A 25,650-nucleotide genomic window follows, 5' to 3' on the forward strand; every position below is an offset into this window, starting at 1 on the left:
CATACACTGAGCTCCTCTAAGGGGGCTGCACACTTGCTCTTCCACCCTGGCGAGAACGTTCCTATGCACCCTGCTCATCTTGGGAAGGGGTTTCTGTGGCCACGTCCTTCTCAGCAGTGCTGCCGGCCACCGTTGGCTAATCATCTGCCTCGAGTGGAACATGGCGATGAGTTTTCATGATTAAGTGACACCAGGAAGACACAGGCATTAAGGGAGGCCAATTAAGGAAAGCCCAATTTCCTGTTCCTAGCTGAGCAGCGTGCATCGTAAAGATTGAGAAGGATTGCTTTGCTCTTCACATGGGCTGGCATCCAAGAGGCCAAGCAGTGATGGGGGTGGTGGGCAGGTCAGGTGATCTGGCAGGAAAGTATCCGACCCCCAGCTTCAGCCCTCCTCCCTCAGTCTCTCCCAGCAATGCCAACAATGTTAGGTTTCCCAGCTCTGTTTATCCTGTGGTGGAAGCATTGTCTGTATAGAAACAGAACTGGAAGATAGTGACACTCCAGGCTGAGTCTGCTCATACATCTAATTCTTCTATTTTTTTATTATTATTTTTTTTAAATCCGTGTATTATTTTTATATGTATACATGCTGGGTAGTTTTTGCCAACTTGATACAAGGTAAACTCATCTGGGAGGATGGAATCTCAATTAAGAAAAATCAGCCATAAAATCCAGCTGTAGGACATTTTCTTAATTAGTGATTGATGCGGGAGGGCCCAGGCCATTGTGGGTCCCTGGGCTTGTGGTCTTGGGTTCTATAAGAAAGCAGGCTGAGAAAGCCACGAGGAGCAAGCCAGTAAGCAGCACCCCTCCATGACCTCTGCATCAGCTCCTGCCTCCAGGTGCCCGCCCTGTTTGAGTTCCTGTCCTGACTTCCTTCAGTCATGACTGTGATGTGGAAGTGTGAGCCAAATTAACTCTTTCCTCCCCAACTTGCTCTTTGGTCATAGTGTTTCATCACGGCAGTAGAAACCCTAAGTCAGACAGTACATGCGTGCCTGTGTGAGTTTATGTACACCACATGAGCGTAGGTGCCCACAGGGCATCATATCCCCTGGCACTGGAGTTAGAGGTGGTTGTGAGCTGTCCGATGTGGATGCTGGGAATAGAACCTAGGTCCTGTGCAAGAGTAGTAAGGACTCTTTCTCTGTGTAGCCTTGGCTGTCCTGGACCCGCTTTGTAGACCAGGTTGGCCTTGAACTCACAGCGATCCACCTGCCTCTGCCTCCCGAGTGCTGGGATTATAGGCGTGCGCCACCACGCCCGGCTGCAGTAAGGACTCTTAACAGCTGAGCATTCCCACTCGCCTTTGACATGTTTATTTCCACACCTGGTTCTTGAGCTGGCCGTGTACAGTTGCACACCTGATTGACTGCCATGAGTACATGGCTGAACTGGGTAGGTGCATCCCTTTGGGAGAAAGCTCACTGGTCCATCTTAGGGGAGGCCATCAGGTGATTGGTCTCTTTACCTGCGCATTCAGTGAGCCCCAATAGACCTTCTTCTGTACCTGTCCCAGGCTGCAGGAGGGGCCAGATGGCTGAGAGTTGGGTCCTGTGAAGGGAGTCTCCTGGCCTGGCCATCTCAAATGATCATACAATCTCTATTTTACTAAGAAGCTTTCTTAGCTTTCAACCATCCCGGGACCATCTCAGGGAAAGGCTTACGGAAGCACGGTTTCTCCCAGCATTATAGAAAAGGCTCTATCTACTCGGGGCTCCAGGCTAGGCATCTAGGCTTACCCAATGGGCTCATTCATATGCTTGAAGCTGCTCTCCAGGTCCCACCCAGATGTCTTCTCTGGACTGAATAGTCTTCCCAATTAGTGTCCCTGGAACTTTGGCAGAGGCTAAAACAGAGGACCTTAGTGCCTACCAGCGAAGCTGCACCAGGCAGCCCTGGGGGATTGAGGCAGCCTTACCTCACAGCCAGGATTAGCAATGAGATAGGCCCAGTCCTCATGGGCTGAGGACCCCAAAAGCCCAGGGCCCTCTGCTACCTCTGTTTGAACTTCTTGACAGGTGAGATGTGGGTAACAGTTGTCATGGACAAGACTCTTAGCACCCTTATTCTAACTCTTGGTCAGTGTCCCCAGGAATCCCAGTACAAGACCAGGGTCAGTATGCCTGATGTCTAGGGCCCTGGCAGTGCTGTACACATATGCCCCTTTGAGTGATCAGAGACTTGGCTCTTGTGCAATTCACATCCTTCTTTCACCCACCATCACTGTCCTCTCCTAGGGCCCGGCTAGTCCAGAATGTGTGTCCCTGTAACCTGAGCCCCTGTTGACGTTGCTAGCTAAGGTCTCACTGAGACGGCCGCCTTCAACCTCTTACTGTACACTTGACATCGTGAGCTGGACCGAGCTCTGAGGCTGGAGCAGACGGTGATAGTCTAGTCCTACCTCTGGAACATTCTGGGATGGTGGAGTAGAGTCAGAGAAGCCTGTGGATGGATGTGGAGATAGACGTGGGACGTGAGGCGTGCTCTTAGGGAGGCCGTGCTTGTCCTGTCCTCCTCCCAGGACCTATGTGATCCCTGGCAACCCTCACCCAGAACTCTGATGAGTCTTAACAGCCTCCCTTCCCTAGGCCGTCATCCTGCATGGTCAAAGTCAAGGCATGCATGACAGATCGTGGATGCGGAGGGTGCCTAGCAAGCACATCTTGGGACTCTGTTCCTGATTCCATCCTGCACTGTATCTTTGCCCTATGGGTCAGGGTCAACAGGTTGGGAGGCGACTGCAGGCTTCAGCCTCTTTCTCCCTGGGGCTGACCTCTGCAGAGAACCCATAGGTAATCAGAGCCAGGCGGCACTTCCCTGCAGCCTTGGTCTGGCGCTCTCTGACTCCCTTAGGGGATAGCTTCTCCAATATGACCCTGCCATATTGTGGCCCTCAAAGGTGAAGGGTGCTAAAGGACCCCTGGGTGATTCTGTGGAACCCAGAAAATGGAGGCACAGGAAACCTTTCACACTCAAAATACTGTGCTAGCTGACTCCAGCCTCAGCCAGTGCACGTGCTCAGGTTTGCTCACCTTTGGCTTTCTGTCTCTGTCCTGATCCGCCATTGCTGTGCTCTGCCTAGACAGTATGCGTGGCTGTTTGGCCCAGTTCTCCTAGTGCCAGGCCTGCGGCCTCAGCAGCTGTATCAGTCTTGGCCTGAGCTCTGGTCAGAGTCTGTAGGGAATAACTTTGTCTTGTTCCTTTGTCTCGGGACCCTCTAACAGCTCAGGGCAAGCTTGTCTTTTCCTGCAGAGATCTCCCTGCCCACGGTCAGCTCACCAACCCCAGGACTGGGGTGGCTGTGGCTGAAACCAGTGCTGACCCCATTAACTGAACCAGCAGCCAACACAGGCCACAGTTAGAGTGGACTTCTGCATAGACAGTCCTTAAATGACATCCAGCCAGGTCCCGTGGGCTACTGCTGTTCAGGAAGCCAAGCTCAGCACACACAGACATGCCCTGACTTTGGTCCTGGGGTTATCATGCCTTTGTACCTGCCTGAGCCTATGGAGGCCAGATAGTGATGGGTGTGGGCACCAACCCTGCTCCCACAGGATGGTCCTTAGACGTGACTGCCACATCATCCCAGGAAGACTAAACTCCGCATGAGATGTTCTTGTCAACTGTGCTGATAGGAACACCGTGCCCTAGTTGTGCCCTCATCAGTGTTGACAGGGTTCGTGCCATTCTGTCTAGGAGGCCATCCTGTGTTTTCTGTGGTTTTGGAAATAGCTGGGGGCTGACACATCCTGAGGTTTGAGCTGCCCTGACCCTTGCCTGAGGTGTCCCTTGCAGTGAGCCTTCCTCTCTAGGTGTGGGGAGCCCAGGGTGGGCTGTGGTTCTGTGAGGTGAGGTGGCTACCTGTGACTTGGTGGTAGGACCCAGAGGAGGTTCCCTGTGGAGCTGTGTTGGTCATTGTCATTGTGAGTGGGCTGAGCTGGGTCTCAGAGGGATACTTCAGTGTGAGGTGGAATGTGAGCCTGCCTGGCAACACCGTGGGAGACCCTGTCAGTGGGGCTCTCCCAGACTGAAGCCCACCACTCTGCTAGTTAGCAGGTAGGTCTAGATTCTGGGCTACAACTACAAGCAAGCCTTATTGGCTCAAGCTGACTGCCTAGGCTGAGAGCCCCTAGACAACTTTGCTGGCACTATCTCCCACGCCCGGCCTCGCTTGCTCACACCTATCTACAGTGCGAGAGCCCTCCAAGGCTTTCCGGTAGCCTAGATAGTTCACTTCTGTTCTGACCCCAGCCCACTCCATCTGCCACCCTGTCCCTCTCTGTTTAAGCCCTGTCCTTATTGCTCCTTGAGGGCTGTTTCTGTCCCTGTCCACCTTCCTGCTGGGATTCAAGACTGGCCAGGGCAGGGCTGAGCATTGTCACTCAAGACTCCCTCCTGGCCCAGCCTTAGTTGTCTGTGGGGACCATGGGCCATCTGAGCACAAAAACTTAGTGTGTTAAGGGTAGTGGCCCTTCAACCACCAGAATCCTGACTGCATGAAGCTGAGTGCCCCTAAGTGTGATTGAAGAGAGAGAAAGAAAGGGGTGCTAGCCAGGTCTTCTCATGCCAGTGTGGAAAAAGTAGAGGGGGCTGTGATGTGATTGAGTTCTCTCAGAATGAAGGGCAGTTCTGCAGTGACTTTGACCTATACTTTGACATCTGCAGTTTGAGGCCACTACCTCCCTCAGCTCCTGGCTTCCTCTCCCCTCCAAGCTGCCAGGTTTTCTGCCTAATGCCCCTCCTCCAGCCATCTGCAGTCTGGCCCCTTAGTTCTATCCAGGGCTGGACTCTGACCTGACCTTCAAGAGGGTCTTTCCAAGGGTAACCACACCCCCTTCCCAGATCGCTTACTATTCCCCCAAGGTCCTCTGCCTTGAGGCGGCTTGAGCGTGGGCTTGCCTCTTTTTCTCCTGCTTGCACCTCCTGGAGCCTTTAGCCTTTCTGTCACAGTCTGGTTGACTCAATTGGATGATGGTGTGTGCCCCAGGGTCTCCTGTGTGGTGATGACATGACTAAACGGCAGGCGGAGTTCTCCTTTGCAGCGTCATTGAGCGCCAGTAAAAGCTGTCATCTGTGCTTTGCCCTAGTCTTGTCTCGACTGTGTAAGAGGAACCCCAGTAAAGACAGACAGACACACACACACACACACACACACACCCCACTGTGTAACCAGAGGAGGGGTTAGAAGAGATGCCAACTGGTAGGTCTTCTTCGCTGGTGAAAGTGAGCCAATTCAAGCCAAATTAAGGATATATATAGGCAGGTTTATTGGGGGCAGCTCTCATGGGTTCATTGATCTCACGGGAGGAGGCCAGAGAAGTTGCTGTTCAGACAGGGAGACAGAAAAGTGGGGGTAGAGAGAGAAAGCACGCACAGGGTGGGGGTCGGGGAACAAAAATGTCTGGATTATATAGTGAAGAGCCCAGCCCCTTAGCTGGAAAGTGTAGGGTAGAAAGGTGGGGTATGTCAGCCATACCCTATAACAGGTAGGGACTGAGGGATGCTGGGAGAACCTGGAGGCCATGTCCACTTCGGCACCACAGCCACTTGTCCCAGACCTAAATCCCCACCACCAACATCCTCACAGACAGCAGTCAGGGACCAGGGTGCACCTGCCAACTGAGCACGCAGTGAACCTGAGGAAGTTCACACACTCTGGTCCCTTCCTTGTCAGGAACCTGTCTGCTGTCTTGGAGTTGGGTAGTGTTGTCAGTGGGCATAATGCCAATCGCCTGGCTCTTCTCTCCACAGAGGAGGAGCTCCGGAAGCTCCGAGAGGAGACCAACTCAGAGATGCTGCGGCAGGAGCTGGATCGGGAGCGGCAGCGCCGGATCGAGCTGGAACAGAAGATGCAGGAGGTGCTAAAGGCCAGGTGACAGCCACATTCGCCTTTTACTACTGTAACAATATCCCTGAGGCTGGTAGTTAAAAAGAAAAGAGGTTTTTTTGTTTGTTTGTTTGTTTGTTTGTTTGTTTGTTTTTTAAACTCACAGTTCTGGGGTTTGAAGGACTCGTAGCTGGCATTGATTTAGCCCTGGTGGGGACTCATGGTGTGTGGTTTCATGGTGGGAGAGTGTACGGGAGAGAGATTACATCCTGCTGGAAGCCAGGCAGGTTCAAACACATTTAATGACCCTCTGGTGAGAAATAATTTAGAGTCCCAGAGAACTATATTACCCCTTCCCAAGGCTGCTCCCAGGACCTGAGAACCTTCTCCCAAGCATAATCCTTTAAAGGTCCCCCAACCCTTCCACCATCATACCAAGAATTGAGCTTTGTGCCCTTGAAAAACAAGCCACATTTAAACCACAGTGTTCACCCCCTCCTCAGCAGGCAGGGTTTCCTGGACCCTCAGCCCGGAACCCTAACATGACTGTGGTCCCCAAGAGTGGTGGGAACTAGGCCACTCGAGAAGTCTTGCTCTTAGTCCCTGAAGGGGTGCAAAGTGAGTCTGACTCCCCCAGGGGCAAGTCTTAGCTGAAACTTTCCAAGCCATGATGTGGAAAAGTGTCTTTCTGGGAGATGGGGAGCCTAGGGTGGGTGATCCTGTTACTAGCTGTGACCCAAGAGAGCCCAAAGACACCAGACCACCACATACCCTCCAGTCCTGACTAGAAAATGCTCCCTGACCTGTGGACCCTGTCCCGACCCTGTTGTTATCTACCCGCAGGCAGTTGGCTGGCCCTGCTGGGACTCTCCCACCCTGCCTTGTGTTTTCCTAGATGTGTTGCCCTTCCCCATTGGCTACTCAGGCCCTGTGGCCTACACGGAGCTCAGCATCCAATATCCTCGCCCGCTGTACTTTCAACCTCTATCCGTGTCCCTACTAGGCCAGAGCAAATGACTATCAGTAGTTTAGGACACACACTACTGCCTCTAGAATAGCCAACATGACCAGGCTTGTCCATGGAGACCAGCTGTCTTCCTTGTTGGGGGTTTTGCCCCTCGAGTATGAACTGTGCTGGCGACGGTGCTCACATCTGAGTCTTGAGTGACAGGCTCCTCTATGGTCCTGTCTGCTTCCTCCTGGGTCTTTTAGTCTACAGTAGCAGCTCTGAGAAGTGCAGGTCTTGGAAATGAAGCTGCCTAGTCCCTGTCCTGATATTCCTGGCTACAATTCACATGCTTTATGGCTCCTGTCAGTCAGGCTACCCTGTCCATCTGTCCCCCAAGCCCAGGTCAGCCTGTTGAAAGTCTTTCAGGGTAGGGCTCACCATGGGGCCTGTTTTGAGATGAGGGACTCTGCTTTGCCCTTTAGTCTGGTGGGCTCCCAACACCAGAGGCCTCGGCTAGCATTCCCCTGGGTTGAACTGTGACCTTAGAGACTCAGAAGTTAAATGCTGTTCCCTTATGCATAGAGTGACCTCTTCCATGCCACCTCCCCAGCTTCCCATGAAGGTCCAGCTCCCCTGGTCGTCCTAGCAGGAGCGCTCAGCCATAGGCTGATCCTGTCCCCGCTACTGTCCCAGCAGCCTCAGCTTCTCTTGCCCACTACCTGTCCCCTAGCCCCAGTCCCACTCTGAGGTTCTAGCCCTCCTCCCTCACCTTTCTTCCTTGGTGGGTGAGCTTTCTGGACTCTCAGTCAAGTCTGAGGACGTAGAGTGTCCAACTAGGATGTGGATAGGAGAGGAACATCCGGGTTGTGACCCAGGAAGTAGAAAATGAAGGTCCTAGGAGAAGCAAGGGGCCCTTCCTTTGCTTTATGCTGAGGATAGAGAAGAGTTTAGGAGCCTTCTGGAAGCCTGAAAGCGGAGGGGTCGGAGGGAGGCGCATTTCCAGGGGGAGACCTCCTCATTTCTGATCATGTTAGTGAACTGGGGGGAGAGAGAAGGCCTATGTAGGGACACTTCAAACACACGCATCCATATACCTCACAACACGTGTGTCTCAGGGTTTCTATTCCTGTAGCCAAACATCATGACCAAAAGGCAAATTGTGGAGGAAAGTGTTTGTTCAGCTTACACTTCCACATCGCTGTTCATCACTGAAGGAAGTCAAGACAGGAACTCAAACAGGGCAGGAACGTGGAGGCAGGAGCTGATGCAGAGGCCATGGAGGAGTGTTGCTTACTGGCTTGCTCCTCATCAGCCTGCTTTCTTACAGAACCCAGGACCAGCAGCCCAGGGATGGCACCACCCACAGTGGGCTGGGCCCTCCCCTCCTGATCACTAATTGAGAGAAAACGTCTTGTAGCTGGATCTTTTGGAGGCGTTTCCTCAACTGAGGTTTCTTCCTCTCTGACATCTCTAGCTCGTGTCAGGTTGACACAAAACCAGCCAGTAGGAGTGTGTAGCCCACATACAGATATACACATGTGCTCACACTGCACCCTGAAGCTGCAGGTAGCTGCAGTATAGAGCCTAGGAACGACTGGCCGCAGGGACAGCTACTGTGTGTGCATGGCCCAAGTCAGTGCAGGGTGAGGTGGCTGGTGTCCCGACACTCAAGAGGAGTGGCTGGCTGGAGAAACAGGATAGAGATGCCACCCAAGGGTGGCTGCGGAGCTATAGGTCCCTCAGGGTGTACAGTTGAGAATGTGTAAGAGTCTGACAGGTAGACAGAGACAAGAAAGCTGTTAGGCCCAGTAAAGGCTGTGATGATCATGTGCTGAGCTGGGGGCAGGAAGTTGGGGAGATGGCTGGCATGGCCTAGCTGGAACCCTGCACAGGGATGTTGGGGTATCATCCAGGTTTGGCCTCATGTAGTGCTGCATAAAGTGGTGTGTGGTTTTCTTATTAGTAAGATTTTTTTTTTTTCCTTTAGGATGAAATAAGCAACTGTGTTAAAATTAATAGGAAGGGCGAACCTCTTGTTTATGAGACACTACTTACCTAGTGAGACTTACAATACATACCCATGGAGAAAGCACCTCCCCGCCTGGTGGGCTCCGTCCTCGCCAGCGCTCCAGCCTTCGGGGCTTCAGGAGCCAGCAGATCCCACCTGGCCCTGAAGTTCAGTTCCGTGTGGTGCTGTGGGTGTCTACACTCATGAACCCTGCGTTTGTCCTGTTTAAGGTCTGAGGAGCAGCCAGCACAGCCTCAGCAGCCGCCAAAGGGACAGAGCCAGGCCAGCAACGGCACAGGCACAGGTACAGGTAGGCCTCTGGGAAGGGATGGTTCTCTCCCCAGCCAGGCGTCTCCCATGGGGACCTCCTGCCATCAAAACTGGGTTAGTGTCTCTCACTGTGGCTCAAGTCACTCCGAAGGGGATCACATTTCCTCGCACAGATGTGTTGTCTAGCTTGGCCACACCTCCTGAGAGGCACCGAGAGGCACATTGGTTATACTACATTGACTTGGTGACCTGTTCCCTTTGACTGGTCAGCCTGTGTGGGCACTGAGTGAACTGTGACAGGCCACGGCAAGGAATGCCATGGGAACACGCCTTTTCTCACTCCCTTGCTTCCTGCCTTAGTGGCTGTGTCCATCTTGCCATGTACTTTACCTTCTAAAGTTGTCCTTCTCTGTAAAGGTCTTGTGTGCCCTAGCTGTACCCTTACAGTGTCCTCCACCACCACCACCCCGCCACATGCTGACCATTCACAAGGCTCTCCCTCTCTGTGCCAGTAAGCCTGGCATAACCCATGCCTTACATCGCTGGCTTCAGGCTGCCTGCATCAGGAAGAGGCCCAGGAGATGAGGCCACTCCTGAAGTTCTCCCAGGTCCAGCCTCACTGCACCCACTGGCAGCCAGTCCCGGTGCAGGTTTGGCAGCTGTGTCCCTTGGGAAGTGGCTCCTTGGGCCATCCTGAGGATCCCTGGCCAGTTCCCAGGCTTACACGGAGAACCCTTAGCTTGTGATTATTGATTACAAAGTCAGGAGCAGCACAGGAGACTTCGAGACCCTTAGTGCTTGGTGACAGTGTGGGTTGAGAAGTGTGGAGTCTCCTCCACTCCTTGGTCCTTCATGGGACTGGGGATCCCTTGTCCTCTTGTCAAGGTCAGACCTAATTTTTAAAAAAGATTTACTGGGGCTGGAGAGATGACTCAGTGGTTAAGAGCACTGTCTGTTCTTCCAAGAGACCTGGGTTCAATTCCCAGCACTCACATGCCAGCTTACAACTGTCTGTAACTCCAGTTCCAAGGGATCTAACACCCTTATACACATAAAATACAATTTTAAAATATTTATTTTTATTTTATGTGGATGAGTGTTTTGCCTTCATTTGTGTGTGTGTGTACCCATGTGAGTGTGGTACCCACAAAGGCTAGAAGAAGGCACCGACTCTCTTGGAACTGGAGTTACAGATGATTGTGAGCTTCTGTGTGGGTGCTGGGACTTGAACATGGGTCCTCTGGAAGATTAGCTGGTGCTCTTAGCCACTGAGCCATCTCTCCAGCACCCTCAAGCCTAATCTTGATTGCTACGGTCTCCAGGTGTGGTGGGCTATGTGGGGCTGTGTGGTGCTTGTATACCTTTTCCACGCTTTGGCTCCTGGTCACCCTCCAAGACAGCCAAGGTGTGATAGAACAAAGGGACCACACCTTGGCTCTGCTGCATCCTAGATAAATGAAGGAAGCTAGCCATCAGATGTGCCTGCCTCAGCTCATCCCTGGGCCTCAGGGACGAAGCACCTCAGGCCTTTCCATTCCTAGAAGCTAGCTCTGAGGAGTGTGGCAGAAAACTTCCTAGGTTAGGAAGCCTAGCAGAGGCCACAGGCTCTCGCTGAGTGGATGGACTTCAGGCAGACTGTCATGTTCCCTTGGATCCAGGCTCCACAACCCACAGACCCTGCCTGTTTTTGCTGTTGGTGGTGGGTTTTGATTCGCTTTGATTTGGTTTTGTTTGTCTGCTTTATTTTTGGTTTCATGACACAAGGTCTCTCTATTGTAGCCCAGGCTGATTCTCCTGCATCAGCCCCACCCCCTTTCCCCACCCCAGAGCCCCGGCCCCTTCCCCATCCCAGTGCTGGGATTGTAGATGTTCTGCACCATGCCCAGCCTGGGTTTATATTTTTAAATAGCTTTTTATATATTTAAATGACTGAAAAAAGGAACATTATTTCTTGGTAAGTGAACTTTTGTGAGTCCAGAGTCCATAAATAATCTAACAGAAGCCAGGTGCGGTGGCACATGCCAGGAATCCCAGCACTCGGGGAGACAGAGGCAGGCAAACCTCTGTGAGTTCAAGGCCAGCCTGGTCTACAAAGCAAGTTCAGGACAGCCAGGGCGACACAGAGAAACCCTGTCTTGAAAAAAACAAAAACAAACAAACAACAACAACAAAAATAGAAGCTCAGGCTGGCCAGTCTTTCACCTGGCCTTTAGACTGCCTTTGGCTCCCAGACAAGCTTCGTTGCCTGCCCACGTCCACCTGAAAACTTTGGTGCACGGTAATAAAGCCAGATAAGCCTGCAGGGCTGTCTGGGTAGCCCCCTACCCCTTCACCCCCGTTGGCCTATGTCCTTCAACTTCTGTCCAGGCCGCATGACCTTGTGTTTTATGTTGACTGTTGTCCACTTGCCATGGGTCCATAACATACCTGGTGTATTTTCTTTAAGTTTTAATCGACACATGATATCTGTATTTATGGCCCCACAGGTGTCTGGTGACCATGTGCCTGCCTTTCTCACTGTTCTAAATTATGGTAGGGGCAGCGCCCCCTACAGGCAGAGCCACATCTTGTTTTCTTTACATTGGACTCTTGGGGCACTGCTGGGCTCTGGCAGCTTTCTCCCTGGCATTCTCCCACTTGGGTTGCCATCTGTTGTCCTAGCTGTCTGTAATGAGGGACACAGCCAATCACTATGAGCTCACCCCGGCCAACAGCTTGGTCTCTGGGCCCTTTACCCTAGAGTGGTGAACCCCCTCAGTCGCTTCCAAGACAAACCAGAGGTCAACAGGGATGGTGATACAGACTGTCACCATGGTCTGACATGGCCTGGACCTAAGCCCAAGGCTTCTGGAAAATTCACATCTGGAGATTGCTGGGGTCAAATATGAGGATGGAGACATGCCTTTGAGAGTCTGTGTGGCTGGGGTGGCTCTGACTTGTGTGTGTTGGTTTGCACCCTAGTGTCTTCAGGGACCTGAACCCTTCAGAGGCCCCTCTGGCTGGGCCCTTTCACATCTTGCTCCGTAGTAAAACCTTCACTCCCCTAAACATTTCCTTTAAGGAGTGGCATTTTTCTGCGAGGCCCCATCCCTACCCTACGTCCCTGGTCCAACCCAGAAGGGCTTCGTGGACCCTGCAGGGCCCCTCCCTGATTTCTACCCTTTTCCACAGACCGCCGCAGCCAAGGATTGTCCTCCCGTGTGCAAAAGTGGTTCTATGAGAGATTTGGGGAGTACGTGGAGGACTTCCGCTTCCAGCCAGAGGAGAACACGGTAGAAACGGAGGAGCCCCTCAGCGCCCGCAGGTAGGGGAGCCTCATCAAGCCCAAGGAGCTGTGTGCTAAGACTGGAGCCCTGTCCTAAGCTTTGGTGGCATGGTCAGTATTGACGGCTTGTTCAAGTGACTGCTACAAGTTCCTAGAGACCCCTTTGTGCCCATGTTTCTGGGGCACCTCCTTGGAGGAGCTTGTGGGAAAGAGGAGTCATATCACATCCATATTGCGTTTTGTGACAAAAGTCATGTGAGGGTTATGTATGCCCAGTGTCCACTTGACGGCTCATAGACCTGGCCTGTACACGATGGCTCTCTGTACCAAACAGTCCCACAGACCCTAGGGGCTCTAAAGAGTCAGACTATCAGGGTGCCTCCTCTTGAGGTGGACGGGAGGGTCAGTCTAAAGTGGGGTCACCCCACCTCCATAACTTAGGGCTCAGCAACAAGGGCACTCAGTGTTGTGTCCCATGTCATTGTGAGTGTTGTCTCCAGACACCTGAGTGTCCCAGGCACTTAAGACATCCCCCTTGCTGCCCGCGCACTAATACGCTCGCACAGAGTGGCAGGCTGAGCTTTCTGTTGACTTCACATTGATTCTTGCCTCTTTCCCTCTCCCAGGTTAACCGAAAACATGAGACGATTGAGTAAGTGCTACGGGGCTTGGTGTGGGAGAGGGGGTGGGGAGGGCAGCCTCTGTGCTGGTGAGCTGAGTAGAACTCTCCAGAAAAACATTGAAGGGCAACTCCTCCCCTATCCTCTCCAGGACAAAAACAAACAAACAAACAAACAAAACAAAACAAAACAAAAAAAACAAAACTTGTGATGGATGAGTGCCCGAGACATACCACAGTCAGAGGCTATGTGGAGAGAGTTGAGTGTCCACTGGTCACCTCAGTCTTTAGGACAGTGGTTTTCATTCTTTCTGCTGCTGAGACCCTTCGATACTGTCCCTCATGTTGTAGTGATCCCCTGACCATAGAGTTATTTTTGTTGCTACTTCATAACTGGAATGTTGCTACTGTTATAAAACATAATGTAAATGTCTGTGTTTTCTGATGGTCTTGGGCGACCCCTTCCGACCCACATGAAAGGGTCGTTTGACTCCACCAACCCCCAAGGGGTTCCGACCCACAGGTTGAGAACCACTGATTTGGGGTAGACTATGGCTTACTTCTCTGATACTCCTCAGGTCCCACAGAGCTATCCTTATTGTTTCTCCTTCCCCTATCTCCTGCTACTTGTGGGCCTCTGCTAGGGCCAGGTAGCATCTCCCTATAGGGACTGTGTTCAGCGGTCAGGAGGGACACTGCTTGGCTGAGGGGAGGCATGTGACCTTGCTCATGTGCTAAGGGGAAGGCCAGTGCTGTGCTGACCTTTGCGATCTGTTCTGTCCCCAGAGCGTGGTGCCAAGCCCGTCACTAACTTTGTGAAGAACCTGTCTGCCTTATCTGACTGGTACTCCATCTACACCTCTGCCATCGCCTTCACCGTGAGTGTTCTCATAGGCTGGGTAGGGCCAGCAGGGTACCCAGACCAGTCTTCTCTGTGGGGCCCCCAGGCAACCCTTCCTTGGGCTCTGGATGCTCAACCTCAGCTTCTCCATCTGCAGTATGGGTGTGTGTAGCAGTCACAGTATTAGACCACAGGCCCTTGGGGACCTAATGACAGCTGTCTCTGCATGGCACGTACCTCATAGCAGCATCCTTGGGAAAAGCCTCTTGGCTCACTGTTTGGTTGTGACCTTAGGCTTGGCCACATGGACCAAGGGAGGCTCCTGACAAACTCATGGTGTCAGCAGGCTGTGGGTAACCCGTCCCCCTGCCAGGACCTCCAGGCTAGGAGGAGGCAACAGCCCTGGGCACCTTCCAGAGTATTCACATATACTGCCCTCCTTCTGAGGAAGCCCGTTGGTAGGCGTTGCCCAGTTAGTCTTACCCTTGGAGGGTCCCAAGACAACCAGAACCCTGGCTATGCCCTCTGGTGCCTTCTCGGGGACTCACTGCCCACCAGGGAGGCGCGCACTTTGCACACTCACAGCTGAGACCATGAGAGAGGGTTCTCTGCCATCTGAGGTCCATGGAATATCTCCCTAAGAGACAGACTCTTTTGTTCGGGCCCACCTTCTGCCTGTCCACTCAGAGCCTCCAGCTCCACGTGGGCCTCTGTGGCAGCTCACCCATTACCTCAGCAATGATGACCCTCCTCATCAGGGGGCGGGGCGGGGGCGGGGGAGGAAGAACCCAGACATGGGAGTCACACCGGGGACAAGCAAGACCTTTTCATGGGGCCCCCACTCTCCTCTTCTGATCCCTTAACTCACACAGGACAGCCTCCCTGTCCACTGCGTGCCTGAGTAAACCTCTCTCTTAAGCTGGAAGCGGCCTTCCTGACTGCCCCATCCCACATGCACTTGTTCCCTGAACATCTGCAGATCTGGGACTGGTCTCCCTGATGAAGGGTTGACTTATTTCTGGGAGGAAGCAGGCAGGACGCAGCTTGTACCAGAGCAGAGCACTCTGCTTGGTCTGCCTGACCATGTCCCTCACCTCCTGGCATGTCCCTAAGGATGTCCTTCACATTCTCACCCTCAGGTGTACATGAATGCTGTATGGCATGGCTGGGCCATCCCCATGTTCCTGTTCCTAGCAATTTTGAGGTTGTCCCTTAATTACCTCATCGCCAGGTAGGTGAGCTGGGCTCTTACGTGACTGCGTGGCACGTGGCCGCTCTGTGTGGCTTGCTTCCCATGTCGCTGTAACACAAGCTACCCATGTTTGTGGGTGGTCCCCTGAGAGTCTCTGGAGACTTTAGGGAGCAGGTGGTGGGTGGCTTAGCTGCAGTACAACCCCAGTCCCCACCCTGAGGTGCCGTGTGTTTGGCAGGAAGTCCTCGCCAACCCTAGGGTGAGTGGGTGAAACTGCAGAATTCTGCACCCTCACAAATGGCCTGATGGTTGTTGGTTGTAAGAAGGAAGCACTGAGCAGTCGAGGTTGAAATTCGGTGTTAGCAGCATGCACACACATATCTGCATGGCGAGCGGGCACTTCACTCCACGAAGGCTGAGGCCCTTCCCTCTGTTACCCTGTGTCCTCACTGAGCATCCCTTTTTGGTGAAGCTACATCTGGGGTGAGCCCTTGTCTACACTCCTGGGGTAGGCTTTGCCTGTGATTGCTCCTAGGAGTGAACTTTAGCTTTTTGTCTTGGCTTGTGGGAAAGCCCCTGACTCCAGATCCCCTCTCAGCCCCTCAAAAGATTACAAGTCCACATAGCGGTCTTCTCCATCCCCTTCTGTGCCTGCCTCAGGAATTCACTTGAAAATGATTTTTGTAGGAAACACTGAAATGCCTTTGAAGGAGGCATAAGTCTCCATTAGCCCAGCCCCTAATCACCACCAATCCACAAAGAGGCATTGCTGATGTCAATAAAACTTTATTAACACACCAGTCAGGGGGCCTGATAAGGTCAAACAGGCACTGTGGCTCATTTAGCCAGTCACAGTGTTGGGCTTCTCCCTGCCCATGGTGACTGCTGATGCATGTGCCCCAACAGAGGAGAAACCAGTGTGGGTAGCCAGTGAGGTCTCAGGCGAGCATCCCAGCTCCAGGAGTCTCTTCTATGTGGCCAGCTCTGAGGAGCAGAAGGCCCCCACTCTAGCTGGTACCTCAGCTGATAGCTCAATGTTGCCCTCCCCCCAAAAGGTGACTTTGTTTTCATGGTTGTGGTGGCTTCTGTTTTCCAGGGGCTGGCGGATACAGTGGAGCATTGTGCCAGAAGTGTCTGAAGCTGTGGTGAGTCCTGGGGGCAAATTGTCCCTCTGTCTTATTCAGTCAGGACTCATAGCCTGGGACCACATCATGGGGCGAGTGGTCCAGATGAGCATCATGCCCTGGTAGGAAATCTTTAGAGGAGGCCAGCCATGCCAGCCTGAACTCCAGGAGGCTACCCAGCTCAATTGGATAAAATTTCGCTACCTAGAAGCAGATTTCCCTGTCCATCTGTCCTGGCTGACCTTTTCTACCCCAGCTTGATGTAGGGGCAGTAAGGGAGCTACAATAGCCCTTATAGAGCTTGTTGAGTGGGGAGGCGAGCAGGCTGCCAGATGAGTGGCTGTGTCTCCGTCCTGGATGCCAGAACCCCTATCTGGCCCCTGCCTGGCTTGTAAATAAGGTTTATTAACACTTAGTCGCATCTCCTTGTTAACACAGCTGTGGATATTTTTATACTATAGGGGCGTAGCTGTGACAGAGGCCACATGGTCCCTCACATCTGAGATTATTGACAGAACTTTGCTCTAGACTCTATAGAGTCCCTGGAGAGCAGTGTGGCTCTCAACCTCCCTAATGCTGTGATCCTTTAATACAGTCCCTCATACTGTGGTGACCCCCACCCCACTATAAAATTATTTCGTTGCTACTTCATGACTGTAATTTGGCTACTGTTATGAATATTATAAATATGTGATATGCAGGATATCTGATATGCGACCCCTGAGAAAGGGTCATTTAACTCCCAAAGGGGTCACGATGCCCAGGCTGAGAACTGCTGCTCTACAGTCTTAGAAGAACTGGTGGGCCTGTGGGACAGAGGCGGGCCACAATGCTTGTGGGCACATCTGATGTTCTGTACTGGGGCAGTCTCCAAGAAGGCAAGCCAATGTCTTGCCCAATTCTGGGACTGAGGGGTGGGCACCCTTAGGAGATTCTTACTGGAGCAATCGAGAGTCATGTGAACTTCAGCGGGTCTGGGCCTCAGTTATTTGGCCTGTCACGGAGCAAGTGGGGGCCAAGCTGAGAGGACATAGCACTGGAGTGAGCTGGGAGAGTGAGTCAGGGCCTTTGTCCGCCACTGGGTCTGCTCCCTGGGGGCACCCCACAGCCTGCCTCCCCTCTCCATGAGAGCAGGGCAGCAAGCATAAGGGGTGATTCCACACTTAGCCCAACAGATGTCTTTGCACCCAGGCCTCTGGCTGTATTGAAACAGCAGTGACCCACAGATCCCTGGGGCTGGGAGCCTTCGTGCTGTTTTGTCAGTAATTGTTCTGAACTGTTAAATTTCAGTGGAAAATTCTCTCTCTCCTTTGACTGAAGGAACCCGCCAAGGAAGATCTGACCGTGTCTGAGAAGTTCCAGCTGGTGCTGGACGTCGCCCAGAAAGCACAGGTGCCACCTCCGAGCTTTCCCATTACCCTGGTCCAAAAGTCACATGACCTGCAGTTCCATGCCTCTTCTGGTCGCTCATTCTCATTCTGCTGAAGTGGCGGGGTGGGGGATGGGGGGACATGGCTTCCTGATGGATCTCCGGCCTTATTTAGACAGAACCCTTCACCACCAAGGCTGAGCACCCCTAGAAGTCAGGGCTGAGCACCCCTAGAAATCAGGGCTTGGCTTCATCCACCCTCTTCATTACTTTCAGTGACCTTAGCTTTAGACCCAAGAACCTCAGACCTGGGAGTGGCAGGGCAGGACCACAGGGTCTGTGTATTTCCCCTGGTGTCTCGTGTGTGTGTGTGTGTGTGTGTGTGTGTGTGTGTGTGTGTGTCTGTGTGTGTGTCTGTGTGACTGACAGGCACTCGAGCTTGTGGTCAACTACAGTTTCTTCTTCACACAGAATCTCTTTGGCAAGATGGCCGACATTCTGGAAAAGATCAAGAAGTAAGTGGCTGTCCCCGCAGCGAGGGTGGTGTGCGCCACCCCACCTGACCTCCGTCTTCCTTCCAGCTTGTTCATGTGGGTGCAACCCGAGATCACACAGAAGCTGTACATCGCTCTGTGGGCTGCCTTCCTGGCTTCTTGCTTCTTCCCCTACCGCCTAGTGGGGCTCGCTGTGGGTAAGGAAAAGCACTGCTGCCCGGTGAAATGGTTCGCGGAAGTGACACCCAAGTTCGGGGAATGGGCTGGGGTGCCCGCCCTTTGTCTGCATGGACTTATCCCGGCTTTCCCCTCAGGCCTTTATGCTGGCATCAAGTTTTTCTTAATTGACTTCATCTTCAAACGCTGCCCGAGGCTTCGAGCCAAGTACGACACGCCCTATATCATCTGGAGGAGCCTCCCCACTGACCCCCAGCTCAAGGAGCGTGCTGGTGCCACCGTGTCGCGCAGGGTGAGTCTCCCAGCCCCCACCACCCTGAGGAGGGTGCAAGCAGAACCATGAAGCTGATGGACCCTGACCTCTGGTTCTACATATGTTCACACGGAGCCTGGTGTTTTCCAGGTCTTAGCAACCTTTGAGATAGACTGTGGAAAACACCGTGAGGTTTTCCCCTGTCACCACCCACTTCATATGTCAGGGGCAGCCAGCTCTGGGAGGAGTGGGCCAGCGTGGTCTCCTCAGGGTCTTAGGTGGGTGGTGTGCTCAGGCCCAGCAGCACTCACCAGGGGTGTGTGAGAAGTTTCATTAGGGTCCCCATATGAGTGCTCTCTCAGGAGGGGGTGCCTCAGTGACCCTCTGCTTTTTGTGTGAGTGAAGCACTGAGTTGGATTGGGAAGGTCACACTCTGGGGTCCAGGAGAGTGAAAATTGTTGGAAACCTAAGATCAGCCTTGGCCAGAGCAGCCAGGGCCCGGAGGAGCACTGCAGGCTCTTTTCCAACAGGTAGAGGTACCCCAGGACACAGCTTGATCTTTTAGAACAACTTGAGGGTCCTTTTTAACTCTGGAGTGGCCAGAACAGGAACTTTCTAGGGCTCAAGACCACATACCTTTACCTAGGACAGGACTGGTGCATCTGATGAAGCCTCCCCACCCCCTCATCCTGGTGGAGCCTCCCCCACCACTTTGTCCCCTGTGTCCCACAGGCACCATGTGTCTGTTGCTGAGTCATGCTCAATTCTTTGTGCTTACAACTTCATATCACGTGTACCCCCCTTTTTTTTTTCATTTTGTGACGGTCACATGTGTACCTGTTGTCTTTTTTTCTGGCCAGCTTTCAGGGCATGACAAGGTACCGTGTCCGTGTGGAAGCCCCCTTGGGGCCTGCTGTGAGCTGATGCTATGACATTGCTGTGTTGTGACTGATTTTTCTAGAGTTGTGTGGCCAGTTGACTTCTGAAATGCTGATTTTAATTGCCTTAGTGCAGAACCCATCTTGGGCAGCTGTGTCCTTGCCTTTTGTGTGCTGAGGCCCAGGCTTAGGTCCAGCACTGTGGGCTGGGGAAGACTATAGGCATCTCTAGAGGAAAATGTCCCTCATCTAGCCCACATAGCAAATGGAATTCATCCAATGCAAGGCCAGCACTGGAACGGGCCTGTGGAAGCTACATCCCATGTTTTCCGGAAAGGATAGAGCCCGTCAAGACAGTCTGTAGCTGGTATAGGCAGAGAGGCCAGTGTGTTGTCATATCAGCTGCGGGTTCAGCTGCCTCTCCTCAGAGCCTGACCAGAGCTGTGTGCTGTTGGCAGCTGCAGACAGCTTCATCACGGAGCTACGTCTCCAGTGCTCCAGCTGGCCTGAATAAAGATGAAGATGCTAGTCGCTTTCACAGCACCAAGAAGGGAAATTTCCATGAGATCTTTAACCTGACTGAAAACGAGCGCCCACTAGCAGGTAAGCACGTCCTGAGTCCCTGACCCAGCCAGTCATGGAGGAGATAGAAGACTGGGGCTGGGTCTGAGGCCATGCAGGAGCATGACCCGTGACCTGTAGGACAGGCTGAGGACACCTGTGAGGGAAAGGCCCAGGCCTTACTTCCCAGGAGAGGTGACAAGGAGTGAGGTGTTGGGGTTGTCCAAGCGTAGATCCAAGTGGAAATCCCCAGAGAGTGGGGCTCAGCCCTGCCCCCTGCTGGGGGATTCCCATAGCATTAGCACCCAGGTGCAAGCTGAAAAAGCCTGAAGCAGGTTCCCTAGCCCGGGCATGTCCTGGCACTTTGGCTTGAGTGTACAGCCTGTCACAGACACCTTCAGACTTGGGTGTCCAGGCAGCCTTCAAGAGAAGTGTTCAGTAAGTGCCTGAGATCCAGAGTCTAGGGCTTGGCCCCCTTTCTCCACAGTCTCCTGCGCTGTAGGCCTGGCCTGTGGAAAGCTGCCTAAGCCAGTGAGGACTGTAGTTTGATTTGGTTACTGTGAGAGGAAAGCCCTTCCCTCAGATGCTAGGTGACCTCACTCCTGACAGCCCCCCTCCCCCTACTGTGGACTCTGTATTTGCAGGCTGGGCATGGAACCCAGGCCTGTCCTGTGCTCCATGAGCACAGTGCCCCCATCAGCCCACACTTGGACTCTTTCTCATGGTCCCACATGGGGTTGTGGTTACATCTTCCAACAAGTCGGTGCTGAAAGGCGCCAACATAGGTCAAGGCCCAGGGATTTCCAGAGGAAGAACATTCCAGGTCCATTTTCTCCATCAGTGTGTGAGAACGGTTGGCGTTGCTGCCTCATAAACCGAGACCGGAAGATGCCCACGGACTACATCAGGAATGGGGTTCTGTATGTGACAGAGAAGTGAGTGATGCCCCAGGCCCAAGCATGACCGCTGGAGAAGGAGTGGGAGGAGAGGGCCCTCCCCAGGTCCCAGACACATGCCCAGGTCCAGCAAACAGGTTTTGTAGGGCCACAGCCCAACCTCTATTCCTCATCCTGCCCAGCGGCTGCCCTTCATGACTCCATTCCTGAGCCAGCCCCACCCTCCTCTTGGCTGATGGGGGTCTCTCATCTGGGGTGCTCATGTGTAGGTCAAGGCTATTCAGATCTTTCAGGAAAGTAGACTTCATAGTGACCTTTGAGGGCCCTGCAGTCTAAGGCTAGGCTAAAGCTAGCTGTGGCCTTTCTCCACTATGTAGGACTATGCAGCACCTGCCCTTGCTGTGTCTCAGCACCCCCATGCTTTTTGAGGGCCATGACAGGGGTAGGGTAGACAGTCATCCTCAAGGGGCCCTTTACCCTCGTGTCTCCCATACCTGCAGCAGTAGCCATAGCCCCAAGTCCCTTCTGGCTTACCCTGCCAAAAAGTCGGCCCAGGAGAGGCTGGCGGGGCCTTAGGACACCTCCCTGTACCTGCTGCTGGCAGTCTTGTGGGAGAGAAAGGCCTAGATGTAGCACAGAGAAGGGCGGTCAGTTCCTTCCAGGTGCTGACTGTGGTGGATCACTGACCGTCCCACGGGGATATGGAGGCAGTCCAGAAGGGCACCCTGCTTAGCAGGAGCCCCTCTGGCCCAGCTGCTATCTCCTGCTTCTGCACTTTTTCTCCCTGTCTAGTTACCTGTGCTTTGAAAGCTCCAAGTCTGGGTCATCAAAGAGGAACAAAGTGATCAAGCTGATGGACATCACAGACATCCAGAAGGTGGGTGCCCACCCATCCCACCACGCTTACGGCCTGGGGCGTTGTTTTCCAATATGACGAGTGTTAGCTAGAGACCTCTCCAGGTGCTGCCGCCGCCAGTGTCTCTGCTCTGTGCAGAGCCCTGTCAGCCTCCTCCTGAGATGCTTGTATACCTTGGGCCACAGTACAGTCTCACTTCTCCCACATCCCTGGGAGTTGGCACCTGACGTGATAACTATTATCCATGCAGAAAAGGGCCACAGTTAGGCCTGCCTGACCTCAGATCTCATGTAATCCAGGCTAACCTTGAACTCAGGTTTGTGGTGGTGGTGGTGGTAGTGGTGGATGTTTTGTTTTGTGCTGTTGGGGATCAAACCCAGGGCTCTGTCTGGAGGGGGTTATTGGGGGGGTGTTGTTCCCTGGAGCAGAGGAAAGCCAAGCAGCTTCTCCAACTGAGTAGCCTGGGTCCTGGCTGGCAGCCTAGTCCAGAATAGTACCAGTACCAGACAGGGTCTTCTGTTGTCTTGGTTCAGGCCATGGCTGTGTGGTCACTCCTCCAGGTCCACAGTCAGGTAACACAGGAAGGCACACAGTCAGCGCCAGGATCATCCAAGCCTACCCTTGCGGATCAGCCATTGCTGACTGGTGGCCTCACAGACTACCAGCCGCCGGGAAGGGGTGGGGAGGAATGAACAGCCACAAAACTAGAAGACACAACCCTTTACCTCTTGTGGCTGGGATGTCCTAGGCCTCTCTACATGTCTTGGTGTCTGTGTGCCTGCCAGACGGGGACCATGCCCTGGGCACGGGGGATGGGGTGCTGACTTCACCCCTGTACGTGGGAGAAGCTGGTGGAAATAGTTGTGTTGTTTTCTTTCAGTACAAAGTCTTGTCCGTCCTCCCTGGGTCAGGCATGGGGATTGCTGTATCGACACCATCAACCCAGAAAGTAAGTGCCTGGCAGATCACACACACACACACACACACACACACACACACACACACACACACACACACACACACACACACAAACACACCCCTGGGCCACCCCCCCCCCCCCCCCCCACTGCTGCCAGGGGGACTGAGTGAGCCTCCCTGGGATGTGGTTTGAGCTTGGAGGGGGAAGACTCCCTTCTCCCTCAGCACAGGAACCTGCTGCATGGAGTCAAGGTCCAGAAAGCTTGGCTTGGGTGGGCACCATAGAGTTACAGGGCAGACAGGTTGGTGGAGGCCCAAGGAGAAAGAACGGATCCTGCATGCGTTCAAGGAGAAAAGGCTGGGTCCACGGGCTGGGTTTCTCAGGCTGGCGCCTGCTGGGTGAAAGAGAGGAGTATTTGGTCATTTGCCAGGTCATCTACAGCCCTGTGCGCTGCTGCCGTGGCCTGACAGGGCCTCTTCCTGCCCCAGCCTGGCTATGAAGTGTTCATATGCACCACCCCCCATTCCCCCTTTCTTCCCCTCCAGCCCCTGGTGTTTGGTGCCATGGTGCACAGAGATGAAGCCTTTGAGACCATTTTCAGCCAGTACATGAAAATCACGTCTGGAGCGGCCTCTGGCGGTGACAGCTAGTATCGACTCTGAGGTGTTTGCTGGAATCCTTTCTAACCGTTGGCTGGAGGAACTGGATGGGCTGTCCTCGCGATCTTCGGCAATAATTCTCCTGGACTGTGGCTGGGTTATATTGGCCCTGGGTTCTGCAGACCCAAAGGGCCGCAGCTCACACAGAATGGTGCCGGGCTGGCCTGTGCCGAGCACATGAAGCACCTTCGTGGACGCCTGTGGACGCCTGTGGACACAGGTGGCCAGAGGATCCGCTTATCCTGTCTGAAGGATGGCACACAGGACACTCGCCCTCAGGCCCTGCTAAGCACAGCTCCTCACTCTGCATCTTGGGCCTGGGTACAGACGCAGCACCTGCCATCCTGAAAGGCCGCTTGACCTTGTGACCCCTGTTCTTCAGAGGCTAGAGGCTTTTTTTCCACCACAGCCATAGCTGGGAGTGGTTGTAGCCCCTTCCGGCTAGAGTGGTAAAGACAGAGAGAAATGGCAGGGAGGAGGTTCCTCTCCAGTGGAGAAATCTCCAGTCATCTCATTCGGCCCTCAGACCCTCCTTCCACAATCTAACTGTGGGCACTGTGAGGCTGTAGGTAGGGCCTTGCAGGGCTTGGTGTGTTTGGGGTTCCTCCCCCTCCGTTTTTGGTGTCTGGGCCTGAGCTACCACTCATAGGGCCCAGGTCCATCTTGGCTTAACACTCCAGCTAAGAGGCCAGGCCAGTGGTCGGTAGCCACAAGGGTCTAGAATGACATGTTGGCAAAAGCACACCTTTTTAACACTTTGCTCTTTGGGAAAGGCTTTGGGGACATTCTCCACTCTGGCTGCTGTTAAGTGAGAGACTTAGTGGTAGTCTGGCTGGCATTTGGCCTCCAGGCTGCAGCCACTCTGAGAAATGGGGCGGGTTCAGGGAGCTGGCCTGAGGGGCTGTCAGGGAGATGTGGGAGGGCCCTGGGCCACAGGAGATGACTGTGGGCAGAGGTTGGGGGCCCAATGTTGCCCTGTACCTCTAATAGCTAACAGTATTCCCTCTTCCTGCACGCCCAGCGAGGCCCAGCCTGACCCCACCCTATCCATGCTTCCTGCCCCAGCAAAGGTGGAAACTTCACAGGCAGGCGACCTTGGAGGCCTGGGCCTCTGAAGGGGGCGACCACCACCCCACCTGCGCATTTTCCAGGTGGATCACTCTGGTTCCTTCAGCTTGTCCCAAGTCTTTCCAATGTCACTGAGATTGCTTTTTTGAAGAAACAGAAGATTATATTTTTTACAGAGAGCGATCTGTCTTTCTTATTTTTGTATCATTTTTCAAATGTAATTTTTACCTTCGCTCCAATCCTCATTTGCCGGTGTGGGTGAGGCCTGGTGGCTTGGGCTTATGACACCTCATTCCCAGGGGCTTCAGGCCACGCACTGGGGCTGGGAAGGGCTTGCCGGGCAGCCAGATGAAGCACACATACCACCCCAGATGTTCAGCAAAGGCCACACTGCTCCGGTACATGGATGGATGGAGGAGTCTGAACACGGAGGCAGGACCCTCCGCCCAGGGCTGTGGCTTCGGCCCCTGTAATATGCTCATGCTCTGAAGAACATGAGGTGAGATAGGGGGGGACCTGGTAGCACCCCAACATGCCAGAAGGGAAGCAGCATGGCCTCTAGCCTGTCTCCAGGGATGGTTTCATGGTTGATACCCACACATGGTGGTTAATGCTTACGGACCCTGGCAGTGCCTGGGTTGGTGAGTACTGCCACCGGAGTGCCACCGGGGTGTCACACAGAGGCCTTGGGCTGAACAGGCTTTTGAAGTGAAACAAGTGGTTTAGTTTGAGTCTCTTTCTCTGGGAAAGAGAGATGAAGGCTGACCATGGGCCAAGGTAGTGGGGTCAGGGAGGTGAGTGGTGGCCCTCAGTTCCACAGCTGGCCACCAGCAGGTCTTTGGGTGGAGCCCAGGGGGGACAGGGTTGGGCCAGGGGCCTCTGCAGGCTCTAGGCATACTTACAGAGACACTGGAATTTGTACTGGATCGTGTGATCTGGGCAGGTATTTAATTGCTGACTAATCACTGACCTAGAATGTTCAATTTTTGTACGTCTGAAGCTTGAGTCTGTTTTGGATCTGTACATAATTGTTACCGGTGTAACTTTTGTTCTACAAAAGGATCATATTCTATAAAGAACTGATGGGAAAAAAAAAAATCCTCCGTCACTTTTTTTTTTTAAAAGAAAACCTTGTTTAGATACAAAGTCTTGTATAAATTATAATTTTTATTTAATAAACCTAAAATGCTCTGTGCTAAGTCTGGAGGGGGTGGGGCTCTGTTCTTAGGAGAGTGTGTAGATGTTGGCTAGTAGAGCAGCTGGGTGGCCCCCAGGCCTGCGCCACACCAGAGTCCTCATGGCCACCAGTGCGCAGTTAATGCTCAGCATAAAACTGCCTGGGAGAATGGAGTCTTGGGGGTAAAGTAGGACCCGAGGACTGGGTGCTGATTGTTTTACTGCCACCCCTGGTGTGAAGGAG

General features: G+C 53.4%; 1 protein-coding gene across 4 annotated transcripts in view; it reads left to right on the plus strand.

The window, feature by feature from the left end:
* Gramd4 (GRAM domain containing 4) overlaps positions 1–23,370 on the plus strand; it is a 76,040-nt gene extending 52,670 nt beyond the window's left edge. For 3 of the 4 annotated variants that reach the window (XM_051160162.1, XM_051160160.1, XM_051160163.1), the window contains exons 4-19: positions 5,757–5,877; positions 9,020–9,099; positions 12,231–12,363; positions 12,951–12,976; positions 13,730–13,821; positions 14,924–15,015; positions 16,073–16,121; positions 17,421–17,492; positions 17,941–17,984; positions 18,051–18,160; positions 18,278–18,432; positions 19,730–19,874; positions 20,674–20,767; positions 21,521–21,605; positions 22,465–22,533; positions 23,049–23,370. In XM_051160162.1, the coding sequence (XP_051016119.1) occupies positions 5,757–5,877; positions 9,020–9,099; positions 12,231–12,363; positions 12,951–12,976; positions 13,730–13,821; positions 14,924–15,015; positions 16,073–16,121; positions 17,421–17,492; positions 17,941–17,984; positions 18,051–18,160; positions 18,278–18,432; positions 19,730–19,874; positions 20,674–20,767; positions 21,521–21,605; positions 22,465–22,533; positions 23,049–23,153 (1,472 nt within the window). In that variant the 3' untranslated portion in view covers positions 23,154–23,370. The remainder of the gene's footprint in view (positions 1–5,756; positions 5,878–9,019; positions 9,100–12,230; positions 12,364–12,950; positions 12,977–13,729; positions 13,822–14,923; positions 15,016–16,072; positions 16,122–17,420; positions 17,493–17,940; positions 17,985–18,050; positions 18,161–18,277; positions 18,433–19,729; positions 19,875–20,673; positions 20,768–21,520; positions 21,606–22,464; positions 22,534–23,048) is intronic. The other variant, XM_051160161.1, reaches the window with a different exon arrangement.
* Positions 23,371–25,650: the final 2,280 nt, after the last annotated feature.

This window comes from Acomys russatus, chromosome 17 (assembly GCF_903995435.1).
Source record: "Acomys russatus chromosome 17, mAcoRus1.1, whole genome shotgun sequence".
Lineage (NCBI taxonomy): Eukaryota > Metazoa > Chordata > Mammalia > Rodentia > Muridae > Acomys > Acomys russatus.